Here is a 23,496-nt window from a genome sequence, read left to right on the forward strand (position 1 = left end):
GCTTACAGTCTAGAGGGGGAGGCAGACGTTACAGTAAATTACGGCCCATCCAACCCCGCTCCAGTACAGGGTAATAATAATAATAATAATGATGGCATTTATTAAGCGCTTACTATGTGCAAAGCACTGTTCTGAGCGCTGGGGAGGTTACAAGGTGATCAGGTTGGCCCACGGCGGGCTCACAGTTTTTAATCCCCATTTTACAGCCGGGGTTACTGAGGCCCAGAGAAGTGAAGCGACTTGCCCAAAGTCACACAGCCGACGATCAATCAATCAATTGTATTTATTGAGCGCTTACTGTGTGCAGAGCACTGTACTAAGCGCTTGGGAAGTTCAAGTTGGCAGCATATAGAGACGGTCCCTACCCAACAGTGGGCTCACAGACAAGCGGCGGAGCCGGGATTTGAACCCCTGACCTCTGACTCCAAAGCCCGGGCTCGTCCCACTGAGCCACCGAATGAGCGCGGCAGTCAGGAGGAAGAGGGGGCCGGGGGGCCGAGGCAGGGAATTGTGTCAGGTTTCGGATTGGGAAAGTCCGGGTTGGGTGGAGGCAGGGAATCTTCCCTCCGGTCTTGTCCCAAAACCTCTTTGCCAGGGCCCACGTCCTCCCCCGGGCCTGGAATGCCCTCCCTCTGCCCATCCGCCAAGCTCGCTCTCTTCCTCCCTTCAAGGCCCTGCTGAGAGCTCACCTCCTCCAGGAGGCCTTCCCAGACTGAGCCCCTTCCTTCCTCTCCCCCTCGTCCCCCTCTCCATCCCCCCATCTTACCTCCCTCCCTTCCCCACAGCACCTGCATATATGTATATATGTTTGTACATATTTTTTTACTCTATTTATTTATTTAATTTAATTGTACATATCTATTCTATTTCTTTTATTTTGTTAGTATGTTTGGTTTTGTTCTCTGTCTCCCCCTTTTAGACTGTGAGCCCACTGTTGGGTAGGGACTGTCTCTATATGTTGCCAACTTGTACTTCCCAAGCGCTTAGTACAGTGCTCTGCACACAGTAAGCGCTCAATAAATACGATTGATGATGATGATGATGACCTGGGGAAGGGGTTGAGCTTTCGGACTCGTCCCGTCGGGCCCGCCGCCGGCTTCAAGCACGGCCCCCGGGTTTTCGGATTCCCGCCCCAAGAAGCGCCTTGGCGCTTCATCCTCCTCCTCCTCTTCCTCCTCTTGGGTGGGCAAGCCTAGGTAATCCGCGTGGCCAGACTAGATGGGGACGGCGGGCGGCCGGGCGGGCGGTCAGTCATTGCCCGGGGTCCCCGAGGGAACCCGGGGCTCCTCTTTGTGGCTAGTGGACTTTTAGACTGTGAGCCCACTGTTGGGTAGGGACTGTCTCTAGATGTTGCCAACTTGGACTTCCCAACCGCTTAGTACAGTGCTCTGCACACAGTAAGCGCTCAATAAATACGATTGATGACGATGATGATAGTGGAGGCTGAAAATAGACCTCTATAGCAACTCCCAGCCCCCGGGCCCAGCCGGATCGGTCTTCTCCCTTCCCCAGCTGGGAATTTTGAGCAGGAAGGTCAGTCAGGACTGCGACCGCTTGAGTCTGCTGAAGGCTGGGCTCCGGAGGAATATCCCAGACCCATGGCCCCGCTGGGTGAGGTGCCGTCGGGGCTGGCGGGAGGGCATCCCGACTGCCAAGGGTGGGATCGAGCGGGAATCTAGAGCTCCAGGAGCGGGCAGGGACACTGAGTCCCCGAGGCGGTAAGGGATCAGGGATCAGGGTAAAAAAAAAGGGACACTCTCCCCTTCGTCCCCCTCTCCATCCCCCCCATCTTACCTCCTTCCCTTCCCCACAGCACCTGTATATATGTTTGTACATATTTATTACTCTATTTATTTATTTTACTTGTACTTATACTTCTATTCATTTTATTTTGTTAGTATGTTTGGTTTTGTTCTCTGTCTCCCCCTTTTAGACTGTGAGCCCACTGTTGGGTAGGGATTGTCTCTACATGTTGCCAACTTGTACTTCCCAAGCGCTCAGTACAGTGCTCTGCACACAGTAAGTGATCAATAAATGCGATTGATTGATTGAATGATTGAAACGGTAAGGGATCAGGGATCAGGGCAGAAAAAAAGGGACACTGAGTCTCTGAGGCAGTAAGGGATCAGGGATCAGGGTAGAAAAAAAAGGGACACTGAGTCTCCGAGGCAGTAAGGGATCAGGGATCTTTTTTTTTTTTTAAAAAAAAAGGGTATTTGTTAAGTACTTATTATGTGCTAAGCACTGTTCTAAACTCTGGGGTAGATACACGGTAATCAGACTGGATAGAGTCCATGTCCCTCATGGGGCTTGCCGTCTTAGTCTCCGTTTTGCCGACGAGATAGCTGAGGTCCAGAGAAGTGAAGTGACTGACCCGAGGTCACACGGGGGACAAGTGACCGAGTCATCATCATCATCATCAATCGTATTTATTGAGCGCTTCCTGTGTGCAGAGCACTGGACTAAGCGCTTGGGAAGTCCAAGTTGGTAACATATAGAGATGGTCCCTACCCAGCAGTGGGCTCACAGTCTAAAAGGGGGAGACAGAGAACAAAACCAAACATACTAACAAAAGAAAATAAATAGAATAGATATGTACAAGTAAAATAAATAGAGTAATAAATATGTACAAACATATATGCATACATACAGGTGCTGTGGGGAAGGGAAGGCGGTAAGATGGGGGGATGGAGAGGGGGACGAGGGGGAGAGGAAGGAAGGGGCTCAGTGTGGGAAGGCCTCCTGGAGGAGGTAGACTGTGAGCCCACTGTTGGGTAGGGACTGTCTCTATGTGATGCCAATTTGTACTTCCCAAGCGCTTAGTACAGTGCTCTGCACATAGTAAGCGCTCAATAAATACGATTGATTGATTGATTGAGGTGAGCTCTCAGTAGGGCCTTGAAGGGAGGAAGAGAGCGAGCTTGGCGGATGGGCGGAGGGAGGGCATTCCGGGCCCGGGGGAGGACGTGGGCCGGGGGTCGATGGCGGGACGGGCGAGATACAAACTATTAAGTGCTGGAGTAGGGTGGGCCTGTTAAGGGGGGTCAGGGAGCAGAGTTACCTGGGGAGAGGAGCGAACAGTCAACTAGCATGGGAGGGCTGAGGAGGTGCCAATGAGGTGGTCGTTAATGTAACATGGTGCTAACAAGGGCCTTTTTCCCGGGGTGGGGGGCAGGGGGCGGGGGGGAGAGATTGCTAGGACCGGACCGGGAAGGGGGGGAGCTGGGGGGCACTGTAAGAAAGGTCTCTTAAGTTGGGGGGGGGGATGGAAGCAAGGGGCGTTTATGGGGGTGCTCTGAGGAGGGGAGCCTCCCGGGAGCAGCGGGGGCCACGCGGTGTGATGGCGGGCGGGCCTCTCGGGAACGGAGTCCCAGGCGTCTATGGCGGCGCTCGGAGGAGAGGATCCTTCCGGGAGCAGCAAGGCCGCGCGGTGTGATGTGAGTCGGGATTAGACTCCAGGTCCCGTAGGGACTGTCTCTCTATGTTGCCAACTTGTACTTCCCAAGCGCTTAGTCCAGTGCTCTGCACACAGTAAGCGCTCAATAAATACGATTGATTGATTGATTGATTCTGGCTCCGAGGTGGAATGCCGCTGTCTCCCCTGCCGGGATGCTCTATTTATTTATTTATTTATTTATTTTACTTGTACATTTCTATCCTACTTATTTTATTTTGTTGGTATGTTTGGTTCTGTTCTCTGTCTCCCCCTTTTAGACTGTGAGCCCACTGTTGGGTAGGGACTGTCTCTATGTGATGCCAATTTGTACTTCCCAAGCACTTAGTACAGTGCTCTGCACATAGTAAGCGCTCAATAAATACGATTGATTGATTGATTGATTGACTGCTTGGGCCAGCCGGCTGAGATGAATGGGACTTTGGGTGCCCCCACTCTGTTTTAGAGCAGGGTCCCACCCCCACCCCCGTCTGGCGGGCGCAAGGAGCGAGGCCGGGCCACCTGCCAGGGGGCTACTGTTCCAGGCTTGATTTTGCCAGTAGCGTGGCCATGACCGCTCTGAGCTCCAAGCGGCAGGAAGCCATCAATCAATAGCATTTATTGGATACCGACTGCAGGCAGAGCATGTACTGAGCACTTCGAAGAGGACGGTAGAGTCGGTAGCAGCGTGGCTCAGTGGAAAGAGTGAGTGAGTGGAGTGAGCCCATTGTTGGGTAGGGACCGTCTCTATATGTTGCCAACTTGTCCTTCCCAAGCGCTTAGTCCAGTGCCCTGCACACAGTAAGCGCTCAATAAATACGATTGAATGAATGAATGGAGTCAGAGGTCAGGGGTTCGAATCCCGGCTCCGCCACGTGTCTGCCGTATGACCTTGGGCAAGCCTTCTCGGAGCCTCAGCTCCCTCATCTGCAAAATGGGGGTGATGACTGTGAGCCCCACGCGGGACAACCTGATCACCTTGTATCCCCCCCCCCCCCAGCGCTTAGAACAGTGCTTGGCACATAGTAAGCGCTTAACAAATGCCATCGTTATTATTATTATTATTAGACGCGATCCCTGCCGTCAATAATAAAAATAATGATGATGGTATTTGTTAAGTGCTTGTGTCAAGGAGTTTACAGCCCAGGAGGGGAGATTGATGCTCAAATAGATGGCAGATCTGGGGAGTAATAGACCGGATGAGGGGCGAACGTATGGGACATGGGGGTTGTGGAAACTTAAGTGCTTAGGTGGGGCAGAGGTGGCCATAGTGGGTGAAATAGGGTGTGGAGAGGAGGGATTGATCAGGGAAGGCCTCCTGGAGGAGGCGGGGTCACCGTCTCTAGATGTTGCCAACTTGTACTTCCCAAGCGCTTAGTCCAGTGCTCTGCACACAGTAAGCGCTCAATAAATATGACTGAATGAATGAAAGAACGGGGAGACCGGGGGTGGGGGGGTGTTGTCAGATGTGAAGCAGCGTGGCTCAGTGGAAAGAGCCCAGGCTTGGGAGTCAGAGGTCAGGGGTTCAAATCCCGCCTCTGCCAACCGTCAGCTGGGTGACTTTGGGCCAGTCACTTCACTTCTCTAGGCGTCAGTTCCCCCATCTGGAAAATGGGGATGAAGACTGTGAGCCCCCACCCGTGGGACAACCTGATGACCTTGTAATCTCCCCGGCGCTTAGAACAGCGCTTTGCACATAGTAAGCGCTTAATAAATGCCATCGTTATTATTATTTTTATTTCCACGAAGCCACGCCGCTTCAGAGTGGAGGTGCCAGGGCAGGACTGAGGCGGAGGGCAGGGGCAGGGCTAAGGGGGGCCCGCCGGAGATGGAAGTCTGAGCGGCCTCTCCCACCCCCTGAAGCCTGGTCTTTCCCCGCCATCCCGGAGTGGCCGACCCACCTGCCTTTGCGGAAGCGCGGGTTGCCGTAGCAACCGAAGGCACGGAGATGATTTTGTGACATTGGCAGCCGGGTGCTGCCGTGGAGGGGAGTCTCTCCCTGACACATCCTCCTCCTCCTCCTCCTCCTCCTTCTTCTTTCTTCTTTCTTCTTCTTCTTCTTCTTCTTCTTCTTCTTCTTCTTCTTCCTTCTTCCTTCTTCCTTCTTCCTTCTTCTTCTTCCTTCTTCTTCTTCCTTCTTCTTCTTCTTCTTCTTCTCCTCCTTCTTCTCCTTCTTCTTCTCCTCCTCCTTCTTCTTCTCCTCCTCCTCCTCCTCCTCCTCCTTCTCCTCCTTCTTCTCCTCCTTCTCCTTCTCCTTCTTCTCCTTCTCCTTCTCCTGCATTAACTCTCCAGTGGGTCTGGGACTGCTAGATTTTGTGTGTGCCCTCTACATTACATCATGCTGGGCACGTCACAGTGAGAATATGTCATCCTGTGATGCCGTCTCTAACTCTTTCTACGAAGCTCTGGCCAACCCTAGGGTCTTCTGGGTCATTTATGCTTGCAGCCCCTGGGTCAGCTGCCAGAGCGCTACTCCCTTTTGGAAGGTCTGTGTCCTGCCAATTGGGACCTCTACACCCTGACATCTCTGCCCTAGAGATACCCACCCTCATCATCATCATCATCAATCGTATTTATTGAGCGCTTATTATATGCAGAGCACTGTACTAAGCGCTTGGGAAGTACAAATTGGCAACATATAGAGACAGTCCCTACCCAATGCCCCTCTGGTCTCCAAGGCCGGGGCTTCTCCACCCTTCCCCTTACATCTCCGCCCAACCCCACTCTTCCCTGGGGGGTTGGGAACCTGAAGAATCGGGTGTCGGAGACCAAGATTGGAGACCCTTCTGAGGGCATAATAATAATAATAATGGCATTTATTAAGCGCTTACTGTGTGCAAAGCAATGTTCTGAGCGCTAGGGAAGTTACAAGGTGATTAGGTTGTCCCACTGGGTGCTCACGGTCTTAATCCCCATTTTGCAGATGAGGTGACAGGCACAGAGAAGTTAAATGACTTGCCCAAAGTCACACAGCTGACACTTGGCGGAGCCGGGATTTGAACTCATGACCTCTGACTCCAAAGCGTGTGCTCTTTCCACTGAGCCACACTGCGGAAGGTGGGTGAGAGAGAGGAGGAGGAGGAGGAGGTGAGGAGTTTTCCAGGAGTGGCAACAGCGGTTTCAAGAGCTGGAGACTTTAATAGTCCTGCCCCGGTCCGCTGTGCGGCTGCAGCGGAAACCAGTGCTCCTGCACTCGGCTACAGGGGAGAGTGTAGTTGGGCCCACTGTTGGTGGCTGGATGCCTAGGTCTCAGCCCTTCCTCCTTGCCTGAACAACGTGAAGCCAACTTGATTTGACTCTACTGCCAGTCCACCCTCAGACCTCCTATCTCTATCCCACTCAATTCCAACCCCGTCTGTTCTAGCTCTTCTACCCCTAACGGTGAAGATATCAGCAGTAGGCTGTGGGGGGAGAAGGGTGGCAAGAGACTTCAGGGATGGGGGATGCCAGCAAACTCTTGCGCTTAGAACAGTGCTTTGCAAATAGTAAGCGCTTAATAAATGCCATCATTATTATTATTATTATTATTATTATTATTATTGCAGGCAGCATGGTACCCCATTTTGACCCCCAGTGCCAGGGCAACCTTGGGGCTTGGGAAACACCACTTGGCTTTCAATCAGCTTCCTTCTCCTTCTTCTTCTCCTGAAATACAGGGAGTTCTGGCTGCACCGGCGTACCCGGCCGAATGAACTCTTGGGGGCCGATCTCCCGAATGGATGGGCTTCCTCTTACGGCGGTCTTCCTCGTGCTGCGTGTGTGTGTGTGAGACGGAGAGAAAGAGAAGCAGCGTGGCTCAGTGGAAAGAGCCCGGGCTTTGGAGTCAGAGGTCCTGGGTTCGAGTTCCGGCTCCGCCAATTGTCAGCTGGGTGACTTTGGGCAAGTCACTTCACTTCTCTGGGCCTCAGTTCCCTCCTCCGTAAAATGGGGATTAAGACTGTGAGCCCCACATGGGACAACCTGATCCCCTTGTAACCTCCCCAGCGCTTAGAACAGTGCTTTGCACATAGTAAGCGCTTAATAAATGCCATCATTATTATAATTATTATTAAAGAGAGAGAGAGTGGAGTCAGAGGTCATGGGTTCAAGTCCCGGCTCCACCAATTGTCAGCTGTGTGACTTTGGGCAATAATAATAATAAGAATAATGGCATTTATGAAGCACTTACTATGTGCAAAGCACTGTTCTAAGCACTGGGGAGATTACAAGGTGGCCAGGTTGTCCCACGGCGGGGCTCACAGTCTTAATCGTGATTCTAGACTGTAAGCCCACTGTTGGGTAGGGACCGTCTCTATATGTTGCCAACTTGTACTCCCCAAGTGCTTAGTACAGTGCTCTGCACACAGTAAGCGCTCAGTAAATATGATTGATTGATTGATTGATTAATCCCCATTTTCCAGATGAGGGAACTGAGGCACAGAGAAGCCAAGTGACTTGCCCAAGGTCACACGACAGAGAAGCGGAGCTGGGATTAGAACCCGTGACCTTCTGGCTCCCGGCCCCGCGCTGCTCTATCCACTGTGCCACGCCAAATACACAAGTAAATGAGAGTAAAGGGGAGGAGCAGTATGGCCGAGTGGAAAGAGCACATTCCTGGGAGTCAGAGGCTCTAGGTTCTAATTCTGCCTCTGCCACTTGTCTGCTGCGTGACCCTGGGCAAGTCATTCCACTTCGCCGCGATTCAGTTTCCTCCTCGGTAAAATGGGGGGGATTAAGGCTTAACAAATACCATTTTTTAAAAGGTCAGGCCGAAGGAATAAGTGGAAATCAGTTAGCCGGCTATTCACTGCATGTGTTCCATTAGAGAGGAAGGGCAGGTTATGACAGAAAACTCAGGAAAAAGCTTAATCCTCTACTTTTGGGGTTTAGAGATTATTTTCCAAGTTTTCTCGCCGACAGAATTATAGACCCGGTATTTTCATTGCATGCCATGGTTTTATTAGCACACAGCACAATCACTAGTTGTTATAGTGGATTACTAAGTCTTATAAAAATGTTATTAGAATTATTCCTGGGCTGAGCGACATAGCTTCCTCACATCTGTCCAGCCATCGACCCCCGGCCAACATCCTCCCCCTGGCCTGGAATGCCCTCCCTCCCCACATCCATGTCTACCTGTATATATGTATACCTGTATATATGTTTGTACATATTTGTTACTCTATTTATTTATTTATTTTACTTGTACATATCTATTCTATTTATTTGATTTTGTTAGTATGTTTGGTTTTGTTCTCTGTCTCCCCCTTTTAGACTGTGAGCCCACTGTTGGGTAGGGACTGTCTCTATGTGTTGCCAATTTGTATTTCCCAAGCGCTTAGTCCAGTGCCCTGCACATAGTAAGCGCTCAATAAATACGATTGATGATGATGATGATCTGCCCATGTCTGCCGGCGTGACTTGAGGGCTGACGTGACTGGAAAGGAGGGAGGTTTAGTAGGGAAGACTTCCCGGAGGAGGGCTTGGAAGAGCTTAGGGCTCTTTGGAGGTGAGACAGGATATGGTTGGGCAGATTGCCAGTTGTCAGCGGTGTGACTTTGGGCGAGTCACTTCACTTCTCTGGGCCTCAGTTCCCTCATCTGTAAAATGGGGATGAAGACTGTGAGCCCTCCCGTGGGACCACCTGATCACCTTGGAACCTCCCCAGCGCTTAGAACGGTGCTTTGCACATAGTAAGCGCTTAATAAATGCCATTATTATTATTATTATTATTATTTGAGTGCGGTACAGTATGCCAGGATGGGGAAAGGCACGGTCAGCGGATGAGGGGCAGGAGAGGCAAGACCAAGGAATGGCTAGGAGATCTGCCTGGGAGGAGTGAAGAGTGTGACTTGGTGGGGAATAATAATAATGATGATATCTGTTAAGCACTTACTATGTGCAAAGCACTGTTCTAAGCGCTGGGGAGGTTACAGGGTGATCAGGTCGTCCCAGCGGGGGCTCACAGTTTTAATCCCCATTTTACAGATGAGGTACCTGGGGCACAGAGAAGTGAAGTGACTTGCCCCAAGCCACCCAGCTGAGAGTTGGCGGAGCCGGGATTTGAACCCATGACCTCCGACTCCAAAGCCCGGGCTCTTTCCACTGAGCCACGCTGCTTCTCCAGCAGGTAGCAGGGTAAGAGCGCAGAAAGATTAAAGGGAGCAAACTGTTGGTCAGGGGATTCTGATTTATGATGATGATGATCATCATCATCATCATCAATCGTATTTATTGAGCGCTTGTTGTGTGCAGAGCACTGTACTAAGCGCTTGGGAAGTACAAGTTGGCAACATATAGAGACAGTCCCTACCCAGCAGTGGGTCCGATGATGATGATGGCATTTGCTAAGCACTTACTATGTGCCAAGCACTGTACCGAGCGCTGGAGTAGACGCAAAATAATCAGATCGGACACGGTCCCTGTCCGACGTGGGGCTCCCAATCCAAGGGGGAGGGAGAACAGGTATGTCCACTCTTGAGAACCGGACATTCAGGGGAGCACCTCCTCACCGGCAACTCCCCGGCTCCTCTTTCTCCTCGACTCCCGCTTCATCCGGGTGGGTCTGCCTCTCCCTCGGAGCCCAGCCGGAACTCGTCCAAATTACGTGAGAAGAAATAGGCAGCGTAATAGCGTGAGTAGCGTATGTGTGACTGTGTGCGTTTGCTCATGTTGCATTTTAGCTCAGCCGAGCGTTAGGCGTTGTACTGAGCACTTGGGAAATTCCAATATCTAAGAAGACATGATGGCCCATGTTGCATTTTAGCTCAGCCGAGCGTTAGGCGTTGTATTAAGCACTTGGGAAATTCCAATATCTAAGGAGACACTATCGCCCGTGTTGCATTTTAGCTCAGCTGAGCGTTAGGCGTTGTACTGAGCACTTGGGAAATTCCAATATCTAAGGAGACACGATCACTCGTGTTGCATTTTAGCTCAGCTGAGCGTTAGGCATTGTACTGAGCACTTGGGAAATTCCAATATCTAAGGAGACACTATCGCCCGTGTTGCATTTTAGCTCAGCTGAGTGTTAGGCGTTGTACTAAGCACTTGGGAAATTCCAATATCTAAGGAGACACGATCACTCATGTTGCATTTTAGCTCAGCCGAGCGTTAGGCGTTGTACTAAGCACTTGGGAAATTCCAATATCTAAGGAGACACGATCGCCCGTGTTGCATTTTAGTCCAGCTGAGCGTTAGGCATTGTACTGAGCACTTGGGAAATTCCAATATCTAAGGAGACACGATCACTCGTGTTGCATTTTAGCTCAGCCGAGCATTAGGCATTGTACTGAGCACTTGGGAAATTCCAATATCTAAGAAAACACGATCGCCCGTGTTGCATTTTAGCTCAGCCGAGCGTTAGGCGTTGTACTGAGCACTTGGGAAATTCCAATATCTAAGAAGGCACGATCGCCCGTGTTGCTTTTTAGCTCAGCCGAGCGTTAGGCGTTGCACTAAGCACTTGGGAAATTCCAATATCTAAGGAGACACGATCACCCATGTTGCATTTTAGCTCAGCCGAGCGTTAGGCATTGTACTAAGCACTTGGGAAATTCCAATATCTAAGAAGACACGATCGCCCGTGTTGCATTTTAGCCCAGCTGAGCGTTAGGCATTGTAGTAAGCACTTGGGAAATTCCAGCGTCTAAGAAGACACGATCCCTGCCCTTGCGGAGCTTATGATCTAGGAGGGGGGCACCTACGGGGGCAGCTGAGCATTAGGCATTGTACTAAGCACTTGGGAAATTCCAATATCTAAGAAGACACGATCGCCCATGTTGCATTTTAGCTCAGCCGAGCGTTAGGCGTTGTAGTAAGCACTTGGGAAATTCCAATATCTAAGAAGACACGATCCCTGCCCTCGAGGAGCTTACGATCTGGAGGGGGGCACCTATTTGGGTATGGCCCTGCACTAAGTGTGGGGGGGGGATACCACAGTAGCCACCCCAGAGCTGACAGTCTCACGAAGGTGACAGAATCGGCCAGAGAGCGGGAGGAAGAGCGAGGTCATATTCATTCATTCATTCATTCAATCGTATTTATCGAGCGCTTACTGTGTACAAAGCACTGTACTAAGCGCTTGGGAAGTCCATTTAGAGACGGTCCCTACCCAACAGTGGGCTCGCAGTCTAGAAGGGGGAGACGGAGAACGGTGCGGCCGGCTCCGCCGTGGGCGGCGGTGGCCCAGTCTGAGGGATCCGGTGGTGGACGAGGCGGGCTCTGAGGGGGATCCCACCCACCATTTGGGGGTCCTGAGCCCCTCACCCGTCCCGTCCCAGGCACTGAGCCCGGCGTGCCGGCCCCTCACCCAGCCTCTTGACGTTCCTGCCCCCGACGCTAGGCCCACCTTGCCAGCCCCCCATCCAACCCCCCGACGGCCCCTCCTGTCCGCGTGTGTTTCAGGGCTCCCTCCAAGCCGAGGAAGAACGTCATCAGCTGCGTCACCGTGCACGATTCCCCCTACTCGGACTCCTCCAGCGCTAACAGCCCGTACCCCGGCCAGAACCGAGCCGCTCACCCCAACGCCAACGCTTACGACGGCAAGGGGGCACTGGGCGGCGGGAACCCCCGGACCATCATCGTGCCGCCCCTGAAAACCCAGGCCAGCGAGGTGCTGGTGGAGAGCGACGGCCTGTTCCCAGGTAAATCCCGCCGCCCGGCCCAACCCAAGTCGTCGGGGGCCACAGTCCCGGGTCGCGGTGGGGCTACCAGAAGGAGCGGGCCCTCTGTTTTGGGAATCCGCAGATTTCTGGGGGCCTCAGAGTACAGTGGTGATCCAGCGGGGGCCCGTGGATGTCTCAAAATAGTCTCGGCCCAGTCCCGAAGACCGGTGGCCCAAGCCCACTAAGCCCCTCCTGGCTTCCTCCTGCCCACCCGCAAAATGCTATGGAGCGAGCCGTCTGCTCTTCCCTCCCTCAGCATGGGAAGCAGGCTGGAGCGGGGTCTTTTGGGAGCAGACGAGGGAGGGTGGGGGCTGGATGCGCTCGGTTCAGGGCCAGGATCCCAGGAACAGGCCTTAAGGTCTGCTGTGTGACTGTGGGCAAGTCACTTAACTTCTCTGAGCCTCAGTTCCCTCATCTGTAAAATGGGGATTAAGACTGTGAACCCCACATGGGACAACCTGATCACTTTGTATCCCCCCCCCAGCGCTTAGAACAGTGCTTTGCACATAGTAAGCGCTTAACAAATGCCGACATTATTATCAATCATCATCATCAGTCATATTTATTGAGCGCTTACTATGTGCAGAGCACTGGACTAAGCGCTTGGGAAGTACAAACTGGCAACATATAGAGACAGTCCCTACCCAACAGTGGGCTCACAGTCTGAAAGGGGGAGACAGAGAACAAAACCAAACATACTAACAAAATAAAATAAATAGAGTAGATATGTACAAGTAAAATAAATAAATAAATAAATAAATAAACAGAGTAATAAATATGTGCAAACATATATACATAGATACAGGTGCTGTGGGGAAGGGAAGGAGGTAAGACGGGGGGGATGGAGAGGGGGACGAGGGGGAGAGGAAAGAAGGGGCTCAGTCTGGGAAGGCCTCCTGGAGGAGGTGAGCTCTCAGCAGGGCCTTGAAGGGAGGAAGAGAGCTAGCTTGGCGGATGGGCAGAGGGAGGGCATTCCGGGCCCGGGGGATGACGTGGGCCGGGGGTCGATGGCGGGACAGGCGAGAACGAGGTACGGTGAGGAGATTAGCGGCGGAGGAGCGGAGGGTGCGGGCTGGGCTGGAGAAGGAGAGAAGGGAGGTGAGGTAGGAGGGGGCCAGGGGATGGATGGACAGCCTTGAAGCCCAGGGTGAGGAGTTTCTGCCTGATGCGCAGATTGATTGGTAGCCACTGGAGATTTTATTATTATTATTATTATTAAGGAGCACCTGCCCGGCGGAGCCTCCGGGAAGGACCCGTTTGCCTGTCCGGACACCCCCACCCCGCCCCGCAATGCTCTCCCCCACACTCTTTCTCCAGCTCGGCCCCCCGGCCTGCTGTTCTGACCTCCCCTGGGGGGGATTCCTAGTTCTTTCTAGTTCTTCTAGACCGTGAGCCCGCTCTTCTAGACTGTGAGCCCGCTGTTGGGTAGGGACCGTCTCTCTGTGCCGCCGGCTTGTACTCCCCAAGCGCCTCGTCCAGTGCTCTGCACACAGTAAGCGCTCAATAAATACGACTGAATGAATGAACGAATGCCTGCCAGGGGTAGAGGGGGGCTTTCCCGGGAGGCGCCCGAGTGGCGTGGGCCAGGGCCGCCTCGGTGGTGCTGGGGGCTTGGGAGCGTTTAACCTGCAGCGGGATATTTTCCCTGTCTCTGACCAGCCGCCGCGGGCCACCACTCCTCCTTCGCACACAAGTCCAAGTCCTCCAGCACGGTGACCTCCACCGGGGGCCACCCTGCAGGGAGCACCTCCGCGACCGCCGCTTACAGGCAGCAGCGGCCCGGACCGCATTTCCAGCAGCAGCAACAGCCCCTGAATCTCAGCCAGGTGAGCAGCTGATGATAGTAATCACTGTGGTATAATAATAATAATAATAATGACGGCATTTATTAAGCACTTACTACGTGCAAAGCACCGTTCTAAGCGCCAGGGAGGTTACAGGGAGATCAGGTTGTCCCACACGGGGCTCGCAGTCTTCATCCCCGTTTTACAGATGAGGGAATTGAGGCCCAGAGAAGTGAAGTGAGTTGCCCAAAGTCACACAGCTGACAATTGGCGGGGCAGGGATTCGAACCCATGACCCCTGACTCCAAAGCCCATGCTCTTTCCATTTCTATATGGTATATGGGCTAAGCACCACTCTAAGCACTGGGGTAGATATGATGGGTCCCAGTCGCCTGGGGGACTTGTCTAAAGGGGTGGGAGGATTGGTCTCTTAGCCTCAGTTTTCATATGGGGAAACATGCACAGAATCATTCATTCGATCGTATTTATTGAGCGCTTGCTGTGTGCGGAGCACTGTACTAAGCGCTTGGGAAGTACAAGTCGGCGACGTAGAGAGACGGTCCCTACCCACCAGCGGGCTCACGGTCTAGAAGGGGGAGACGGACAACGAGACAAAACACGTAGACAGGTGCAGGCAAGCGGTGGAGCTGGGATTGGAATCCAGGACTCCGGACGCCCCATCCCGTGCTTTTTCCACCAGGCCAAACTGCGTGATGGGGATGTGGGGGAGGAGGGAGGATGGGAAAGGGCTTTCAGCGTTGGGTAACTCTCCCCGGAGAGAAAAGGGACCACCCCCGGGGAGGACAGCCCCCGACCCCTCCAGGAACTACCAAAGAACTGGGGAAGTGGGCAGCCCAAAAGCGAATGGGAGTCACGATAGACCAGACGGCTTCAGTGGGAAGAGGACGGTCCTTGGGGTCGCCCACCTTGGGTCTCAACAGCCCTAACCTTAGAGCCGTGGGACGGGGGCTTCCGTCTGCGGTACGGAAGGGCGGGGGGCCGTTCCCCCACAGGAAGAGGTTGGAGGGCTCTGGCCACCCCGTGGGATTCTGCCCTGCCCCGATCCCGGCCGGGGTGTGTCGGGGAGGCTCGGGAAGTGGATGGATGCCACCTCCGCTCCGAGCCAAGCCGACCCTGTGATTTCCACAGATCCCCAGGGCCTGGCTGCCCTCCTCCTACGGGGTGGGGGTGGGGGTCCCCCCAGCCGGACGGGGCGTCTGCCTCAGCCACAAATGGGGCTCAGATCTAGGGGGGCTTCGGCCCGGGATTCTCATTGTCGGCCCGCGGGCCGACCCGAGTCCCCTAACGCGGCCTCGGGGTTCGTCTCCCTCCAGACGCAACAGCACGGCCCGCCGGACCGCGGCGGGGGCCCCCGGCGCCAGCAGGCCTACATCGCGCCCACCATTGCCCAGGCCCCGTATTCCTTCCCGCACGGCAGCCCGAGCCACGGCCCCGTCCACCCGCACCTGGCCGCCGCCGCCGCCGCCGCCGCCGCCGCCCACCTGCCCGCCCAGCCCCACCTCTACACCTACACGGCCCCGGCCGCCCTGGGCTCCGCCGGCACCGTGGCCCACCTGGTGGCATCCCAGGGCTCCGCCCGCCACGCCATGCAGCACCCCGCCTATCCGGCCGGCATCGTCCATCAAGTCCCCGTCAGCATGGGCCCGCGGGTCCTGCCCTCGCCTTCCATCCACCCGAGCCAGTACCCGGCTCAGTTCGCCCACCAGACTTACATCAGCGCCTCTCCGGCCTCCGCCGTCTACACTGGATACCCGCTGAGCCCCACCAAGGTCAACCAGTACCCTTACATCTAAGCCCGGGGCCGGCGTGTCCGTGGGGCTGACTGGACGGCCCCAGCGGAGACGTCCCCCCACAACCCCGGGGCCCTCAGCCCGGGCCCAGCTCCCTCTTCCGCAGGATGGGCCACGGCCTACAGACGGCCCGCAGTTGGGCGGGGGACCGCCGCCGTCGGGGGAAAGGGGACCGAGAAGCGGACCCTCAGAGGAGGGGCCCGGGACACGATCGAGGGGACGTGGGGGGGGAGGGAGGGGATCTGTTCTACACTTTTTATTTAAAAAAAGAAACAGAAAAAAAAAATCAGCCACACAAATGAACCACGAACCGTTCTCCGCGGCACAGGAGAGGAGAAGAGGAGGGCGGTGGGGCCCCGGAATCCGGGCGCCCCCCTCAAGCGGCGGAGAGCCCTCCCGACGCCTGGGAAAGACCGTTTCCACCCGGGAGCGGCCCACTCCAGCCGTCCGCTGCCGCCAGGAGTTCCCGACGGGGATCCCGGGGCCTTCCGAACCAGTCCACCGTAAGAACCGGGGAGGTCTCGGCGAGCTAGAGGGTCGGTCCGTCTCCCCCGATCGGAGCGGAGGGAGGAGATCGGGGCGGGGGGCCTTGAGAGGGGGAGGGGGGGCCGGGAGGGAGGAGTCGGGTGGGGAGGACCGAGCCGGACCGGGCCGCTCGGGGTCCTCGTGTCCAGAGCTGGCCCGAAGGATTCGGAGTTGTGCGACGGCCCTGGAGGCCCACCAAGAGAGGCCCGCCCCCCCCCCCAGTTGTGAGCAGGCCGGACAAATCCTTGTTCACCCGCACTGTCTGAGGTGGTTTCATCCACTTTCAAATCGGGACCGCCCCGTGTTCGGCCTTCGAGGTTGACTTCCCCTCCTTCCGTGGCCCTGGGACGTTAGGTGGAGGGGTCCTAAGTGATGCCACCGCTCCCCTTCTCCCCCCATCCCCGGTCTGAGAATGTAGCACTCCACCCCCAAACCCTCCCCCCAGCCCGACTTCCTCCTCTGGGTTGGACTTCGGTGATACCAATAGACTATTCCTCAACACGATTGCACAAAAAAGGGAATATCCGGCGACCTAACGGAGACGGGGAGCTAAGGCGGACGCCCGGGGCCGTGGGCCGCCTTCTCCCTCCGCCCAGCCAGCACCCCTGTCCCCCGGGCCGGCCGCCCCCACCCCCGCGCCCCTAGTAGAGTGCCTTACCAAACCACAGGCGGGCTTTAAGCGTTTTCTCCTGAGGCGCCCGAAACTGGCCAGGGCCGGCCAGATCGTCATCTCTGTTCTTCTCCGTCGCCCGCGGCAGTGTCCCACGCAGGAGGGAGGCGGATGGAGGGGGCTTCTTTCTCATTCTCTTTCTGCGCCGGCGGTCTCTCGGGGACGGCCCGCCACGCTCCCGGCTCCGGGAGGGAACGCGTCGAGGAGCCGGGAGGGAGGGGGCTGGGGGAGTCAGGAGAGGGGGCTTCACTGCCATTCAAAAGAAGGATTTGGGGTTGGGAGAGGCAGGGACTGTCCGTTGACTGGCATTTGCGGATGAGGTGGGCGGGGGGCCTACCTGCCCTGCCAGGAGCAACTAACCCAGGCAGGTTGCGGGCATCTTCTGGGGAGCAAGGAGGGGGCTACTCTCCTCCCAACCCCAAGGTCCTTGGCCACAACCTGGAGAGTGGATTGGAGGAAGGGAGGTTGACATGGGTTCCTGGTGGCCGATAGGCCCCAAGTACGGGCCCTTAGAGGCAGAGCTAGGGTGCTCAGTCCCGGCAGTGTGTGTCCCCCATGCCTCCAAAGCTTCCCCCATCTCCAACACTGCCCTATACCTCTGTCCTTCCCACCAGCTGCTCAGGAGTCTCAGGGGAACCTAAGCCCCCCCAAGATGACTCCACTCAACCCTCCTCCCCAGACCCCAAGCCCACGTCCTCCCCCCAGCTCCCCCCAGCCCCACTTCCCGCCCCCCAGAACGCCCCACTCCGCATCCGCTCGCCCATAGAGTCGGAAATCAGTAAGGGATGGCAGAACCCAAATTTCCGTGGGAAAAGGGACAGAATCGTGACTCTGGCTGTGTCTTGATGTAGACTCAGGTTTCCAACTCCCTCCCCTGTTTTCCTGCCCCCTTCCAGATTCCCGCCGTAGACAACCCAGTTCTGGCTGGGGGGGTTAGCGTGAGAGGAAGGCCGAAGGGCTCCCCAGAATTCCACCTCGGGGGCTCTGTGTTGGACCGGGGGCGAGAGGTTTGGGTGGCCCGTTGCTGCGAGGCCAAAGAGGGAAGACTGCATCCCATCCAAGACGCGTGTCTGGGAGAAGACCCTCTTACATTGACGCAGCTGAGCATCTTGAAAAACGGATGCCCAGTCTGGGCTCTCGAAGCAGAAAGATCTGTTCTGCTCCTGGGTGGGTGAGAAGGCGGGACTGCAGACAGCACCCGGAGGGCTGGAGTCCCCGGGAAGAGGCAGCGCCAAAATCACCCTGAATCCCGTCAGCCTGCTGCAAGATGAGCCGCTGGCTGACCACCCGGCCGCTGGGGCCCGTGGGAAAGTTCAACCTGAAATTCCCAAGCCAGGAAGCTCGGGCCGGCAGCCTGGCGGAGCTAGCGTCAGAGCCCAGGGCCCCCGGCATGGAGGAACGGAAGGCTGACGTCCTCCGGTCGGGAGGGCGGTGGGCGGATCGGGATGCCCGTTCCCACGGGCTCGAGTGTTCTTCGGGTGATGGCGTTGAGGGGGTGTTGCTCCGTGTTGGAGGCCTGCGGGGAGGTGGCAGGTCCCAAATGGCAGCGAAGGAGAGCGGGATCCCAAGGGCAGAGGGATGGAGGGGCGATCGCTTCCGGTCCCCCGGGAAGTGTGCTGCTGAGGCCCCAGGAATCGCGGTTAGCCTTGGGCAAGGCCAGAATAAAGGGTAAGAAGGCACAACCTCCCCAAGCTCGGTCACCCAGAGTCCGGGCAGCGCCCAGGGTTCTCAGCCCGGAGTTGGTGGATCTGAGCCAACTTGTACTTCCCAAGCGCTTGGTACGGTGCTCTGCACACAGTAAGCGCTCAATAAATACGATTGATTGATTGATTGAGCCACGGGGAAGCGATTCTCCAGGTGGGGCTCCTTTCAGGGAGCCTGGCCAGGCTAACCGGGCATCTTTGCCAGAGAGGCCTCTCTGCTTTCGTCCTTTTCCCTGTACGAGAGACACGGGGGCCTGACTGAGCATCTGGCTTGGCCTGAGACCTAATCTTGGTCTGGCAAGGGGGATGCTGACCCCGGAACAGCCCGGGTCAGTTTCGCCAGGTCTTTGGTGCCCAGCAGGCAATCAGTTAGGACCAGTGGGGAGGGGAGAGTCGGGAGGAGGGGGAAGATGAGAGCAGAGGAGGCCAGACTTTCCTATCCTTCACTGTGAACGTGGGGGCGGGAGGCGGGCAGGGGCTTTAGGTAGGGGAAGAGGGGACCGGGAGGAACCAGGCTTCCTAGAGCAAATAGATCCGAAAGCCACAATTTGGGATCTTCTCAGCCCTGCCTGAAAACTGTCAGGAACTTGTCAGAGAGCTGGGTGCCCGGCTTAGCTGCCCCACTGCTGCTCTCCCCCCCGCCGAGGGCACCCAGGGTGACATCTGACCAATCAATCTGGAAGTCAAACCGTAGGTGGGCACGTTGGGCGTGGTGTGAGGGATGTGCATGCATGAGGGAACTGTGGCCTCTGAGGTTTGGGCCGGGGGCTCTTGGAGAGGTCAGGTGGAGGCTCAAGTCTCCACTCCGGGAGGCGGTGGCCAGAAAACAGCGATGGGTTGAATCTGCTTTTCCGTTCTGCACTGCTCTGGGCGGGAGTGGGTGCGAGGCCCAGCATCTCCCTCCTCCCCGGCTTCCGAGGAACGGGCCGGAGGCCCGGGAAAGGGAAGGAGTTGAGAGCCGCAGCGCCGAACCGGGGTTACGAAGGATAAAACCCTGGCTGGGAGCCGGGAGTTAGAGCTGGGAGCTGGAGGCTGTCAGGGGGAAGTGAGGATCAGGATGATGGAGGCGGGGTGGGGAGGTGAGGCGGGAAGGACTTGGGGAAGTGTTACTGGTGGTTTCAGATTGAACCCCTCGGTGACCCTTTCGGCCATCCTGGGAACGGTCGCCCCAGAACGTGGCAGGCGGGCCGGATGTAGTCGGGGGGTCGTGCCCAGAGAACTGCTGGGAAGACTGCAGAAGGCGGAGGAGTTGTCGACTGGTCCCTCAAAAGGCGGAAGAAAGGCTCAGTGAAGAGATGAGCCCTGGAATGTCTTTCCTAACCGGTGGCTCCTTTATAGCCTTCTCTGTCCAATGCTTTGGCTGAAACGTCCCTCTGCCCCTGGCCTAGGTTTTCCCTTTCTTTTCTCCCGTCTCCCCCCCTACCTCCTTCCTTGTTCCCTCTCTGCCTTCCTTCTTTCCTCCCTGTCTCTGAAACGTTCAGCCTCAGGGTTGGCCCGAGGACAATTCCATTTCCCAACTTAAGAGGATGATGAGTGTTGATTTCCTTAACCAAAGAAACCTCAAGAGCGACCCCGCTACGTGCTACTTTCCTTGGGCTTCCGGGCAGCAGGGAGGCCCCTGGGGACCCAGTGTGTGTGTGTGTGTGTGTGTGTATTTGTGTTGGGTGGGGGAAGTTGTGTGCCCCTGAGGTGGCGGGGTGGGAGGGGGGAGCCCTGGTTGTCCGGGCCGTGACTGCAGGAAAGGAATAAGCTGTTGATGGCAGGGAGGACCGTAAACTCTCAGGACTCATACTTCCGTTCTCCTGAGACCAGGCCCCGCTCACCCACTTTCTGCCGGTGGTAACGGGAGGGAGAGCCAAGGGAACAGGGGCAGGGGCATTTCCCTTTGAACACAGATGTGATCAGCGCTTTGTACGGTGCTCTTCACACAGTAAGTGCTCAATAAATACGATTGAATGAATGAATAACCGCCAGCCCGCCCACCCAAGCGACCTAATCCCGCGAGAAGGGACCCCAAGGCTCTCACTGGGCCCCTTCTCCTGGACCAGTCGGAGATCTGAGGATTGGAGGATCCCATCCGGAAGGAGGAGCGTTCCTCGCTGCTCCCTCTGGGTCTGCGGGGCCGGAGATCTCTGCAGTTTGGGTGGGGGGGGACAACCTGATCACCTTGCATCCCCCCAGTGCTTAGAACAGTGCTTTGCACATAGTAAGTGCTTAATAAATGCCATCATTATTATTATTATTATTCAGTGGTCCATCGGGAACATCCTTGCTCCAGTCGAGTGGGGAAAGTGGCCGCGGGACTGAGCCGTCTTCCTGCCCCCTGAGGCACAGAGGTGACACCTGGGTTCCCTTTAGGGCCGAGGACATCCCTGCAGTGGGGTGGGAAGGTGCTACCTTGCCATGCTGCCCGCCCATAGCCTGTGCTCCCGGGATCAGCCGGGACCAGGCAACTTGGGAAGCAGGTTGAATGGGATGACTGCCCAGTCCTCTCCACCCTGTATCCTGGTGCATCTCCATTCCATAGGGCAGGACAGATAATAATAATGACATTTATTAAGCCCTTACTATGTGCAATGCACTGTTCTAAGCGCTGGAAAGGTTACAAGGTGATCAGGTTGTCCCACGTGGGGCTCGCAGTCTTCACCCCATTTGTTCTAAGCGCTGGGAAGGTTACAAGGTGATCAGGTTGTCCCACGTGGGGCTCCCAGTCTTCATCCCCATTTGACAGATGAGGGAACCGAGGCCCAGAGAAGTGAAGTGACTCGCCCCAAGTCACCCAGCTGACGAGTGGCGGGGTCGGGATTTGAACCCGTGACCTCTGACTCCAGAGCCCGGGCTCTTTCCACTGAGCCACACTGCTTCTCTTAGCAGGAGGACAGATCTGCCCTCCAGGGACCAGGAGAATCCAACTGGGGGAATTGAGCCCCGCTGTGAGGGTGGTGAAGAGGAAAGGCCCGTCCATTCATCATCATCATCATCAATCATATTTATTGAGCGCTTACTATGTGCAGAGCACCGTACTAAGCGCTTGGGAAGTACAAATTGGCAACATATAGAGACAGTCCCTACCCAACAGTGGGCTCACAGTCTAAAAGATTCAGTCAGTCATTCATTCAATCGTATTTATTGAGCGCTTACTGTGTGCAGAGCACTGTACTAGGCGCTTGGGAAGTATAAGTTGGCAACATATAGAGACCGTCCCTACCCGACAACGGGCTCACAGCCTAGAGGGGGCCGTGACTGGCACCCCCCGCTTCCCCAGGACGCAGCGCGGACCATCCGACGCCCCAACTCTCCCCTTTCCACCCCCAACGCCCCCAGTACAGACCATCCAACAGCTCTGACTCTCCCCTCTCCATCCCAGAACAGTGCTTTGCACATAGTAAGCACTTAATAAATGCCATTATTATCATTATTATTATTATCCCTCCGTGACCCAGTCTGGACCATCCAACACCTGACCCTCCCCCAGCGACCCAACCCAGATCATCCGACGCCCCTGACGACTCCCCCAGTGCTGAGCATGGACCACCCAACATCCCTGACCCTCCCCTCTCCATCCGATTCTCCCCCGGTGACCCAGCATAGACCATCCGACGCCCCCGACTCTCCCCACAATACCTCGGCGTGGACCTTGTCCTCCTGTCCGTGAATTTAGCCAAACCCTCCAAAATCCGCACACTCTAATTCAACCTCCGCGCGCTAGCCAATACCACAATCCGACCACCCGCCGTGTGGAGTCCCGTTTATATTGCGGTGACATTCGTGGGGGAGAATCGGCTTGGCTTGCGGGGAAAATCCGAGGGAATAAGGTGACTGTATCCCGTGCTGAGAGTCTCCGTAGGGGGATAGCGTTGAAACTCCCATCGTGTATGGGTAGCCTTACCCTCCTGTCTTGGCAATGCTGCTACAACACTTCTTGTAAGTATGAAGAAGAAAAAAAAGTGTTCTTTTCTTTTAAGAAAAAAAAAATAGACTCTTTTGCTTGCTTCTAGTTAATCCAAGAAAGGCAATACTAAAGGTATATTTTTTTCAAGATGATATTTTTTACTGCACTGATAATAGTAAGAACAACTCTGATCTGCGGAACTTGTCGCCTGCTCGGCCGGGGGCAGCGGGCCGTGTCGGGGGGGGTGGGGGGCTAGGGTCATGCCCACCCTGTAAAGACCGTTGGCGTGGGTCTGGCCTCCAGAACCGTCTCTTTCTCTAAAAGAAAAAACAACCAAAAAAAAAACAAAATAAAAACAGGATTTCCTCTCTGAGGCCGACCCCCTTCCTTCCTACTGTCCCAGAGCGGCAGGTAGGCGGGCGAATCCCGGATTCGGGGCCTGTAGCTTTCGGGGCGCAGGCCACGGGGTCAGTAGCCAAGTCGGGGGGTGGGTTGTTTTTTCACTGAGGGGGTGCGGGGCTGATCGTGGCACTCGAGATGCTTGGGACCCGGAATCTCCCGTGGGGCACGCTTCCATCTCTCCCTTCTTCCTTTCTTTCCTTTCCAACGTCTCTGGCCCCGGGTATCGGCGTCCCGGATCCACTCGCGCGCGTTCCGGGGGTTTCGGGCTCCTTGGCCGGACGGGCCCGGTACCGATGGTCCATCGGGAGAGGGGTCCCGCTCCCCCCTCCACCCCCGGGGGGGTCTCTCAAGGGGGATTTAGCTACGTTGATCTTACACAAACTGTGACCCATCTAATGGCAATAATTACCTCAACTGTGGGCATTCATCCTGGTTTTAGCCTTCGCGAAATCATGTAGCCAGCCTGAACTCGGAACGCAAAGACACTGAACTCGGTCTGGGCTGAAAATAATGATAAATGTCTGCCCCGGGTATTGTTGCTGGAGGGATCTCTGAAGATTGTGTGTCTGTGCGTGCGTGTCTGTGTGTGTGTGTGTGTATTGTACTCAACTGTGATATTACCATTCACCTGCAA

At 55.7% G+C, this 23,496-nt stretch overlaps 1 protein-coding gene across 2 annotated transcripts in view; it reads left to right on the forward strand.

Annotated features, from left to right (window-relative positions):
* HIPK2 (homeodomain interacting protein kinase 2) overlaps nt 1-15,883 on the forward strand; it is an 84,425-nt gene extending 68,542 nt beyond the window's left edge. For both annotated transcript variants that reach the window (XM_038754560.1, XM_038754561.1), the window contains exons 13-15: nt 11,816-12,054; nt 13,735-13,901; nt 15,194-15,883. In XM_038754560.1, coding sequence (XP_038610488.1) covers nt 11,816-12,054; nt 13,735-13,901; nt 15,194-15,673 — 886 coding nt within the window. In that variant the 3' untranslated portion in view covers nt 15,674-15,883. The remainder of the gene's footprint in view (nt 1-11,815; nt 12,055-13,734; nt 13,902-15,193) is intronic.
* The last annotated feature ends 7,613 nt before the right edge of the window (nt 15,884-23,496 follow it).

This window comes from Tachyglossus aculeatus, chromosome 11 (genome assembly GCF_015852505.1).
Source record: "Tachyglossus aculeatus isolate mTacAcu1 chromosome 11, mTacAcu1.pri, whole genome shotgun sequence".
Taxonomy (NCBI): domain Eukaryota; kingdom Metazoa; phylum Chordata; class Mammalia; order Monotremata; family Tachyglossidae; genus Tachyglossus; species Tachyglossus aculeatus.